Raw genomic sequence first — 12,227 nt, 5'->3', positions numbered from 1 at the left:
CACCCCATAGTTATCAGGATATTATACGCATCCATAGTCTCAGAAGGACAGGCATGAAGACACCTCCACAATCTGTCCAACGGGTGGCAGCAAAACACCTTTTTATTTCCCTTAAAGCAACATCACTTGTGAGACAGATTTCTCAATGATCAGTAGCCTTATCCTTTGATTTAAAGTCATATATTAAATATATGCATGTTATCAGAAGTGCATTACTTTTCTCTTTGTCTCCACCCACTCCATTCTCTTGTTGAATGTGTATTTATACGACTGTATTTCACAGATCTGGAGGAAGTAGTGAAGCTGTAATGAAGCGTTTCCAAGAAATCTGCCACAGGAAATTACCACGGCTGTCACCTCAGCACCAGCCAGAAGCCAAACCCCCTCCTCTCTCTTCAGCCTCTCATTATGTGTGTGTATATGTGTGTGTGTGTATGTGTGTGTTTGTGTGTGTGTATGTGCTTGTATGGCTGCGTGTGTGCATGTGTGGGTCTGGTATCCATAAGTGCCTGTCATGAGTTGCATACGTGTTGGTCTGCATGTTCTCTTCTTGTGTAGCATGTGTAGCATGTGTGTGTGTGTGTGTGTGTGTGTGTATGTGCGTGTGTTCGTTTTGGTCTGGCTTTGCATATCCGTTGGTTTGCATGTTTTTTAACTTGTGTGCGTGTGTTTGTGCATTTGTGTGTGTGTGTGTTTCTGCAAGGCTGCAAAGCACAACAGTGTAAGTTAATCAGTGTCTGTAGTCAACAAGGCATTAGCAGTGTCAGCTGCAACACAGGCTGTTCAGAAAAGTATGTACCACCAACACAGCAGAACCTTTGTTCCATAAGAACATGATCAGTCACAGAAACACTCGAAACTTCAACATGCAAATGTGTTTGGACTGTGCAGGAATGAGTTCTCCACATCATGACTTACTAAAGCTAAGTTATTCAAATAAAAAATGTAAAAGAAATCCCCCCCTCTGCTGTCTCTGCTTCTTATTTAAACCCAGAAATAAAACTTTGATCTCCCCAGAACTGTCTCACACCCTCCTTTCCCAGATCTTTGCTTTTCTTCCAATATATCACCTCCTTTTTCTTTCTCCAGCATGGCCCCTCAGAGGGGAGGGCCCGGTGCCATGATTCATATTTATAACCAGAGCCAGACCAGAGGCTGCCTCATTAGCAGCGAATCACACGGCTCTGCTGCATCACAGTCTCTCCTTTCTTCTCTGCTGCTCGACTTGGCTTTCTGGCTTGCGTCTCTTGATAAGAAGCCCAGAGTCATATTCTTCCCTTTTTCTTCATTACTTCATTATGTCAAAACTAAAGCTACCGGACCTGTTTTCTTAATGAGAAACAGTAAATCTACATTTTCAGAATTAAGCATAACTTGTTAGAAACTCCCTCTTGATTGTCCTTATGCCCAATCCACATCTCGACAGCTCAACTTTTTTCTGAATCATCTTATCTGCAGAAACGAACTAAACAGATGTTTGAGAGGCTACTTGAGAGATTTCCATGTTTTCCCCTGACGTCTTACAATTGTTCTTTGATTTATAGCTGCAGGATTATTCACAGTTAAGAACTACGCATCCAAAACATGTATTCATCTCATAAAAATGATACATTTCTACTCAGTGCTACATTCCAATGAGTTGTCATTTAAGGAGATTTCATGAGCTCTAGCTTCTTATTCGAATAATGGTTTATGAATAAATACGAGAAGCAATAGCGCATGAGTAGCATCTCAAACCTATGACCCAAACATAGGTCACTTGTTTCGAAACGGTCGCTTGTCCAAATGTTACTCATTCCAACATGCTGTGTTTCTAATAAAAGACTATCTGTAAAGATATGAACAATAAGTTGGGTATTGGCTAATAAATCATTTGATTAATCACAAGACAAGCATAACAGCCACACCTGGCATAAAACTTTTTTGTTGGGTGATGCACAAATAATGTCAGTTATCCATTTATAGATGCTGATGCCTCGCAGTTAGTCTGGGAATATCAGAAATGTTGACAGGTTGTTGATTAATGTCAATAGTTCTTTAATGTAGGCAACATGTCTGCAATTGGTTATCCAAAAATATATGTTATGTATATCCTTAATTAAGTAAACGTTTTATTGTGATTGAAACCTGAGACCTGGTCAAGAAGGCAGGAACAAATTGTTATAACATAACACAGCTTTCATACAAAAAACATACATGACATATCAAAGCTATTTCTCAATCTTTTAAAATGGATGAATCCCCCACCAGCTGTGACAGTTTCACATCTTTAGATGATTCCAGGAGGAGGGAGCAGCACATTTGAAAGGGCAGGACATGCTGTTTTGGGCTTTTACACATGGATGCACATAGGTAAGGAGGATTACATGATTTGTCAACACAATATCTAAGAAGTTAACTCAGGCTAATTGGATAAAACATTTATACAAATTGCTTATTTTTGTAACAGTTGTTAAAAACAAAAAGACAAGATTTTGCTGCTTGAATGCGGAAATAAATGTGTCATGGGGTTTTTCCTTGCACCTTTATTTAATGTAATGCTCCGATGATCTCAGCCTCCTATTGATTGCAGCAGATTAGAATCAAGCAAAAAGTCTGAGGACACCGCTTTTACCCATCGACTGGTTTCACCTGAATCACTCCATCAGTCCATATTCAGCAGCTGCAGCTCCCAGTGAAGTTATTGTTGTCACCACATCACTGACTGTCTATCTTCTTATAACGGAGCTACAAAAAAAAAAAAAACAGGCCCCTGCAGCTGCTGTCGGCGCCGGTTCATCAGGCGCTGATGCTCGGGGTCCGTCCGCCGGAGCTCCAGCACCGCGGCCGGTTGGACAGCGACCGCAGCGTCCTCAGCATCACCGCGGCTCTGCCAATCAGAGCGCGGCTCGGGGCAGATTAACCCAAACAGCCCCGGTGCCGATGCTCCGGTGTGTGTGGGTGCGTGTGTGTTGGTGTGCGTGCGTGTAGTATCAGCCTCGAAAACAAGCTCGCACCTCTGATCCTCGTGGACCCGGTGTGAGATGGAGGAACTGCTCGGTTCAAAATCAGACAGAGATCCATGATTCAGATTCAGCTTTTACTCAACGAGCGTCAGGAGGGAGATGGATGCCTCGATTGCAGGAGAAAGCACGGATGCGATATTGATGGATGATTCTCCCACGGATGAGAGGGGGGTCCGGGAGTCTTGTCAAAGGTGGGTTTCATCATTTCATCTGTAGCTTCCAGTGGAACTTGTAATTAAATGGCATTTACACGCAGTGTAGTGGATGTGCTTTTACCCTCCGGTGGCCGTTGTGAGTATTGACACTCAGTCCAGCTGTGCTCCTGCCGTGGACAATGGGATCACGCACATGATATGATTTCTGCTCCCGCAATTGTCCCATTGCACTTTCATAATAAACAACGATTGATTCCTGTTTGTGTTGCGCTGCTTGTGAAACCAAAAGATGCTCACGCTGCTGTCAACAAACTTGTCAGAATTAATGTTTGGTTTAAGAGTATATCTATTGCTTTTACTGCTTCTTTAATTTATCATCTCATAAACTGAATTTTTATTCAGTTGCCTATATTATTTTTGCCTATGAGCGATATGCAGTGAACAATATGCAGCACAAGTGAGAGCAGTACACTCATCGTCTCTCTTTCTCACACTCACACTAGTGTTGACTCGAGAACTGCGAGGCCTGCTCTGTGTCCTCGGCCTCCTGCTTCGGTCACGTCGGCTCTCTGGGTCACTACTGTCCTCCTGTCACCAACTTGATACGGCAGCGCTGCATACAAAACAAAAAATAGACAAATCAAATGGCCGAGTCAAAAACGAGTGAGGAACTGGAAACAGCCAAGGTCTGCTACTCTTAAGATCAGTCTCTCTCAAAGAAGGATCCTGCAGAGCCTTCCTTCTTTGATAGTAACCTCCTGCTGAACCTGAGCTGGCTTTTTAAGAAAGTATGTACCTCCTGCATACAGGCTCAGCTCCAGTCCTGTTTTTTGTGCACGCACGTGTGTGTGTGATTGACAGTTTAAGACATGTTTTAGGTCGTGACACCGAATAGTATCCTGGGAGTTGATGAGAGAGACATGTGCTGTGCAGACGGTGAAAGACAGATTCCTACAGGCAGACAGAGGAGAGAGAAGTGAGAACTGACAGACACTTTGTGATTCTCCTTGCTCGAGTCTATTCCATCTCTAAAGCTGCTCTGAGACTCTATAGTTCAGCTCCAAATACTAACCCCACTAATTAAACTCCGCTTTCAGCATGGTAAAAGTACAGCAAGTACATTTGCTGATTATACTACGACTTGTTTTACACAGCAGAACTTTCAAAGCGTGATACTGCTTTTTTTAAATTAAATAATAGATGTGAATTATTTTTTTACGACTGCACATAATCATGGTTGTAGATGAGGTACCTGACTGAAACAGATACAGGAGGATCAAGGATATATTTGATCATATTATTGGATCAAAACAGTCTAGATAATAAAAGTAATAAACATTTTCTACTTTTGTTGAAACTGTTAATGTTAGAGGTGGTAGTTCTTCAAAATGTCAAAGTACACAGGAAAATTGAATTGAATCTTAAATCTATGAAACAATTTGCCTCGAAAATCTGTTTCATATAATCTATTTGTCTTAATTTATGTTAACATCTACTTAAACCGTATTTACTTATTTTGTTAAATTGTTTTAAAATGGCAAGTGATTATAAGGTCCTTTCAGTTTGATTAAAACAAGTCAGTCAGACTTTAGTGGATAGTTATGTTTCCTCTAAATAATCTAGAAATATTCAGAAACGAGTTTGCGCCTTCATCATCATCCATGTTGACGTGGCCTTCCAGTATGAATCTGTGATAGACTGGGATTATGCAAAGGAATGAACTGTGCTTGTGCTGAAAACAGAGATCGGGAGAATTACTCAAATTTATTGGCAGAAACCATTCAGGTTCTTCCACACACATATTCTGGGTATTACTTATACGCACTTAGCTTCACTCATGGTGACAAAATGAACTCCCATAGTTAAAGCTAGGGTTGGTAATCCTGGAAAAGCAAGCAAGAGCAGGCTACACTTTGCATCAAATAAGATACAAATTGCTTCAGAAACAAATGACCAACCCTACCTTAAAAAGAACTGAAATACTATTGGTAAATACCAGTAACATCTGTAATGACTTTGAATACATCTTAAAATATCTCTATAATAACATGTTCTCAGAGCATGCTCTATCTCAAAAATGCAACAATACCAACATTGGATGGTTGTACTGCAGCTCTCTTTAATCCCACCAACAGAACACCAGTTCACTCAAGTTAACATACAGTAGTTTAATATCTGTTTATTACATGAGTATGCAACAGTGAGCACGGGCATTACTGTTCACCCTAAAGAGCTGTTTCTAATATTCATCCCCACTGATGTTATTGAACCGCTACACATTGGCTACAGGGGAACTTAAGTTAATGACGCCGGACTCTGCAAAATGAAACCAGAGTAACTTTAGTTGGAGCTCATACTCTACTCTTTCAAACTCTGATCTATGAGCCCGTTCGGACATCAGCGGGTGGAGCAGCTCGGTGACACCTTCTGGGATGTATTTTTGTATTAGCCCTCTGAAATATTGATGATTCTGCACACACTGCTCTCCTTGTGTGTGTGTGTGCGCATGTGAGCCCTGTGAGAAACCATCAACGAGGGATAACAGGCTTAAACACTCCCGTCCTGAGCCCTGCGGTGAGGAGGCTGCCAGGTTACACAGTATCTGCTGCTGCTGCTGTGTCAACCTGCTTTAAACTCTCACTTTACTATAACACAGAACAAAATATCTGTTCAGATCGTGTTGAAGAAGTCGACACTGTTGACTTCCAAATCCTATTTTTTGTGTGTGTGTTTACTCTCTCGCTCCAGCGCCAAGCTTAAATGACAAACATTCGCTAAGAGCTGCTGAGTACACTGGGAGCTATTTATTATTTAGATCATATTACAGCTTTATTGTGACACAACCGAATACAGAGGTTCAGGTCCTCGCCGAGCTCTGCCATTAATCAGCTGCACAGTCCCGCTGCTACTGTACGCCACGAGCCCAACAGGCTACTCATCATCTGCGCCCCTTGTTATGGGATTCCAATAAAACCGTGTGAGGTCATTTGGGCTCTGTTGACTTACTGCGTCGCTATGGTGACAGGACAGGAAGTGCGGTTGCATCCAGCCTGCTGTGGAAAAACAAGCATGTGGCAGACTGTGCAGACCTCGCGGCCTCCTTCACTGAGACAACTGGAGCGTTAGCTCAGTTTCCTCTTTTTATTTAGTCTAGCTTCGGAACCAGGAGACTCTAAGTGTTCTGAAATTCTAATTCTGGAAGTATGTTAAAAAAGCTGTGACTAAGATCAGATTTAACCCTATTAAGTTAAACCCTATTTGAGGTTTCCTTACTTTTAGCTGCTTTAAATTTGTCTTATTCCACATTGACAATATTTGGTACAATATGTTCAGTATCAGCTTGTTATATGTAAAGTGAGGAAAACATTCAAACAGGAATATATTTATCTTTTAATGCTCCACCATCAAATTAAATTTGTATTTTTCATGATTTGGGGAATTCAGTCTGACATGTCTAGTAGCTCTGTGAATGTATGGGTCACTTCAATTCCAAGTAAAGTTCCATGGGTTTGAACAATAGACTGTATATGAGGAGGACAAAATGAATCCTCCTCGAAAGCATCTCCATCACCACCTAGTGGGTGGCTGGCTGGTCATAAGCACTGCCTCCTCCATGTTAGAGGATGGGACTTGGGCTAAAACAAAAAAGTCTAAGTACACGACAGATAAACCTCAAAGATGGTGTCTGTCATTTTAAGTAGTTGCTCTCACACTTAATTATTTTTTAAGGTGCTACTTTTTCTGATGTTTGGTTTTGATTCGTTATTTGATGCAGTAAAAAGAGGGTGAAATGTCCCACTTGACAGTTGAGACTGACTTACGATTGGTTGATTCCGTCTATCACCAGGACCTCACTCCTGCGGTTCTGTCCCCTAATCACCACAGCACCGACTCCGGCTCAAAACGTTCAAGATGGCAGCGTTTGTACCCGGAATATTATGGCTTCAGTTCTGAATATTGGGAAGAAGTGGAGACAAGTTGTCCTTCTTTATATATACAGTCTATTAGACATGTGTGGATGCACAATGTGGACTGACTGACCCACTGGTTTGTTTCACTGGTTCACTTTACAGAGTGTTTATATGGGTGTTTGTGGTAGAATAGTAGAAAATGGTTGGGATAGGGAATATTCTTAAGCTCAAAGGCAGTTGGCTTTAATGTAAATCTTTCTGTCATTTGGATTTTACCAAAGTCTGTACCAAACTGACCGGCCAACACCCTGCAATGCCATAAACACATTAATCAAATACAGATTATGTGCGTAATAATTGACATTTCTCTACCAAGCAACATAATCTATTGGATTGATTCAGACTCGCATCATTCCTCACTCCACTGTTCTGTCCGCGGCCATTACCCATGAGTCTTCACTCAGTCTAACGTGATGTCTCCTATAATTGGACCTCCTTGTTTCCTGTATCAGAAATCCATTCCTCACCTCATTGGTCCTGCTGGCTCACCCCAGTGTTCGCCATTGAAAAGAATGGGAAGCTGAAGCAGGGATACAGAGATGTCCTAGTGGGAGAGAAATTGTAAAACCCAATTTTACTTTCTCATGCTCATTAATCTCGTCCTCTCCTCTCGTGTCCTCTCCTCAGCGAGATCCCGGTGGTCTCTCTGTGCCCTCCTGACAGCGTCTACTCTGCAGAGGCCCCGCTGACAGTCATCCAGTCTGAGGGGGAGCTGTGCGACAGCTGCAGCAGCCTTGGCAGACCCTCGTCCTCCTGCCAGCTCTATCAAGTATGACTGAACACTGACTGTACTGTGTGCTGTTAGGAATTGATGTATGAGGACCCATTAAAATGAAGTCAGAATGTAAAGTTAGAAATAGCTCAAGGATTTTGGAGGCAGTGTAAAATACAGCCATTGTGTCACTCAACAGACTGACTGGTATTAGAGACCTGCATAAAATAGAGGACCACAGGTAATTTATGTGTATTTGTGTATCCCCTGCTCTCTTTTCTACTTGAGGTACCACAGGGTCTTAGAGCCGGCGCCTATGACTCATCACAGCCCCAGAAATGCTCCCACTGCAGCCGCCACGGGCCGTGCCCCGACTGTCACTCGAACACAACAGGTCCCGGTGGTGACGGAGGTGTGGTGGTGAGAGTGGGACACGGCTGTAGCTCTGCTCATCAGACGTCAGGTCGCGGTGCCGTCAGATGCCACTGGCTGCACGGCTCGAATGAAGGCGGAACGCAGAAGCCAACACAGCGACACGTGGTGACAGTGAGGTCAGTTAGAGGAGATGGACTGACAATAATAATAACATTTATCATTACTCTTATCTTAATAAAGTATTTAATACTGTATTAACAGGGATGGGGGACTCTTCTGCTTCCTCAGAAAGTAAGTAATGAAAGCAATTTTCCCTATGAATCCCAAAGGTATTGATTGGAAGTCACACTTTGTCTGGTCATAATAATTAACCTTTGCTCAGAGTCGCTGACGGCCACCACTTCTTCTTCTGTGATCTTTCTATTTGGCAGTTATTCTCAGGTGATAGTGGACTACCCGTTGGCAGTGCTGGTGGGTTGTGCTCTGCTGCTGCTGGGATGCTCATTGGCCGGACTTTTCATTGGTCCACTGCCCGACTTCTCTGACCCACTGCTGGTGGGTGTCACACAGACTCAGACACACAAACAGACACACACACAGACACACACACATACACACACACAGCATCTACCATATTCCCTCGGTCAAAACTACAAACCAAACCTCCCTCACCACCACAGGCTAAGTGTTAATTACTGTTTCCCTAATGACTCATGATCTCATCCATTTAATTCAGTCTCGTCTCAGGTTCAATGAACAACAGTGAATTAGAATGAATCACACTCTCTGTCATGTTAATTAAAAACCTCTTCTCACCTTTGAGATTCATGCTTTCACAATAAACACCGGATAAAATAATTGCTGTAAAAATGTGACTAACAACAATGTCCTATTAATGAATAATCTTATTTACATGATAGAATATAATTAGGATAACGTCAAACACTCGTCGACCGTTTCTTTATGGGAGTTCAGAAAAGATATCAGGGAGCTTGTGATGCTGAATAGACATTCAGTGAGCTGCTGTAGAGCATTGAAGGGCACCGCATTTTTTACGTGCGCGTTTCTGTGTGTGTGTGTTTGTGTGTTCATAATAATTTTTTCAGGGTTTCGAGCCGCGGGGAACGTATATCGGAGTCCGTCAGTCCACTTTGTCCAAGCTGCAGGAGAACACAGGCCCGGGGAAAACTCTGTCTCCTCTACCTCAGCAGCTCAGTAAAAGGTCAGCAGTGGTGGATTTCAGAGGGAGTGCAGGGTTTCTGCACGGGGGGGGGACCACTCACTCAATGTAAAAATATAGTTTACACATGCATAACCTTTCTCAGAGATAATACCAATAATTTTTACTGATATGATGGAACAAAAATATCCACCCATACATCCATTCATTATCTATACTGCTTATTAGGGTCTCTATACAAATATAAAAAAATCTATTTATTATGCATAAAAGCATTATTAGATAGAATAATTACTTGTTTTTTACGATTTTAAAATTTGTAACATTTACATTCATTCATTATTGTTTGCCTTTAATTCCTAACTTTTAACTTCTTCTTTTTAAAGGACCTAGAAAGTATGTTAATTAGTATCATTGTTATTATTATATCAGCAATAACAAAAATAAATAAAATAATCTCCGTGGTTTGCCTCAGCTTTCTAGTGACCTTTAGCTCATTGTTTTGTTTGCACAGTCAGCCTAGTTTGTAGTTCGGTTCAGAATTCAACTGTTTGAGAACAGGTTCACATTTGAAAGAGAGACAGTGGTGTGGTAACAACTTGCTCGTGCCCAAATGATTCTGCCCAGTTGTAAGAGTATGTGTGTTTCACCTGGGCTGTAGTTTTGGGGCCGATGTCGATGGAGACAGCCGCGTTGGACAAGACACGTCAGGACTTCGCTTCAAGAGGATGTTAGCCAGAGACTCGTCCCCGGACTCCTTCCCCTGCGACGCTCCAGGTGGGTCACTCCTGATCAGCTCATAAAACACAGAAACAAGGAGAATACCAAACACCTCAAAATTAACAGCCCGAGCTTAATTATAGGTTTGTAACACAGCTGGCTCCCTTCAGCACACTCAGCAAAGCAGTAAGTATAAAATTATTAAAAACAATGTAAATGTGATGAGTGCCTATTCAGCAGCTGAGCTATTTGCATAATAACTCTGTGAGCTGAGGGCGAAACAATGGAGCTTGTTAGGAGTTAATCATCACGCCCAGCAGAACAATAAAAACAATACGACATACAAACAAGAACAACTTACGGTTTGGATGCAAACTTACAAAATGGTGAGATAATAGGAGAATGTGAACTGTTAGTGCAGATTCAAATAGAACAGTTTGGTAAATGTTTTTCCTCAGGCAGCGTATCACAGATTGTCCTCTTCAAGCGCCTCATTGAAATAATGAGCTGCTCGATTAAGACTCTACTTCTGTTTGCCTCATAAAACACACAGAAGCTCCCCGAATAGATTTATTAGCAACTAGCAAGAAAAAAAGCTTTTTATCGAGTCATTTTATAGATATGTAGTAGTTCTTTATTTGATTATTTCATTTTTGAATGTCTTCTTTTATTTGTCCCCCCACGTTTGTGTATATGCAATACTGGATTTACATGTTTATAATCCCCAACAGAGAAGGGCCTAATGCAGTAACATGACAAAGAAATAAAAAAGTATACCCCCCAAAAACTTTATTCGTGGCAACCGAACATTTCTAACCATGATTCACAGCTGCTCGTCTTGTAACTGTGCGCTGACTCCGTACGTCTGTCTCCTGCAGGCGAGCGTTTGGCCCAGCTGGTCTTCAGATCAGAAAACTCAGCCAGTCTCTGGAGCCTGAAGGCCATCCACGCCATGTGCGAGATGGAGCAGTCCAGGGTCCGCTCTGATTTACTCAGCCCTTCATCTCACCTTTAGTCTTCTCCCTCCTCTTCCCTTTGTCATCACCTCTGTCAATCTCGACTCTTGTCTTTTCCCTGATTCCACTTCATACTTTCAACACTCTGCAGGAATTAAAAACACTACTCTGTGTACCTTCACTTATATGTCTGGGCATGTGTTCAAAAAATATATTTTCCTTGTCTGATTCAGATTCGCTCCCAGGCTCAGTTCCAGGACCTGTGCCAGCAGCATGTGAGGGTGGAGGCTGAGGGAACATCCAGAAGCGGCTGCTGTCCGAGCTGGTCTCTGGGGAATTACTTGGCTGTCCTCACTAATGCTTCCTGCTGTCTCAGCCTCACCTCACACCAGGTTCTGTAACATTCTACATATTTGAAAAATTAAACTACTGCTTAAATTATAATCATTATGGCAAAATAAACATTACTTTGCAGTATTTTTATTGCAATATGAGAGGGATTTCTTGACATTGGAATCAGTTAATTGACTAAAATAAAATTACTTTTTGTGGTTTTACTTTAAGCACTCCATTGGGTTGGGGGAGAGGTGTGAGTTGTCAATGACTGAATCACTCACTTATGTCAGATTTTGGTATCAGGCCCCAACAGATAATGTTAGACTCTCCACTCATAGTTGTACACTTTATGAATTTCATACATTTTACACATTTAGCAAATATCCCATGAAAGGACTCAAACCAAGAATGAACTGAACTTATTGGGTGCTGTATGGAAGGTAAAGCCTGGGATGGAATTCCTCTGTGCATCAAGAATACATCAATAAGACGAACTGACTTCTTAATCAAATCGGAGATGGTTACTCTAGTTTATTTTTGATAAATGAACTTCCCAACTGCTGTAAATGAAAAGTAACAAAATATTGAATAATAATTTCCATCATCGTATAAATTCCTGAAGTGCACTGATCCTATCGTAGTGACAGAACCTCATTTGAATTTCTCCATCTGTCTCTAGGTTTCTGAGTCTCTGAACCTGCTAAGGAAGTGTGCTCCGCATTATCACGAAGGACAACTGGTGGACGCCTGCGTCGACCGGCCCAAACACGGCGGCTGCTCCTCCGTCCCGTCTCGCTGCAAACAGTCCCGCATGGTG

General features: G+C 42.0%; 1 protein-coding gene across 1 annotated transcript in view; it reads left to right on the top strand.

Annotated features, from left to right (window-relative positions):
• Positions 1–2,826: 2,826 nt before the first annotated feature.
• The window catches only part of disp2 (dispatched RND transporter family member 2), a gene marked incomplete in the record, with an annotated part of 12,071 nt that continues 2,670 nt past the window's right edge, over positions 2,827–12,227 (top strand). The window contains 10 exon segments of the mRNA XM_062397874.1: positions 2,827–3,196; positions 7,759–7,900; positions 8,132–8,394; positions 8,480–8,509; positions 8,650–8,773; positions 9,325–9,440; positions 10,060–10,175; positions 10,997–11,094; positions 11,308–11,466; positions 12,090–12,227. Of these exon segments, the coding sequence (XP_062253858.1) occupies positions 3,105–3,196; positions 7,759–7,900; positions 8,132–8,394; positions 8,480–8,509; positions 8,650–8,773; positions 9,325–9,440; positions 10,060–10,175; positions 10,997–11,094; positions 11,308–11,466; positions 12,090–12,227 (1,278 nt within the window).

Source organism: Platichthys flesus, chromosome 10 (genome assembly GCF_949316205.1).
Source record: "Platichthys flesus chromosome 10, fPlaFle2.1, whole genome shotgun sequence".
Taxonomy (NCBI): domain Eukaryota; kingdom Metazoa; phylum Chordata; class Actinopteri; order Pleuronectiformes; family Pleuronectidae; genus Platichthys; species Platichthys flesus.
The sequence above is the reverse complement of the archived record's forward strand: the minus strand, read 5'-3'. Positions and strand labels throughout refer to the sequence as shown.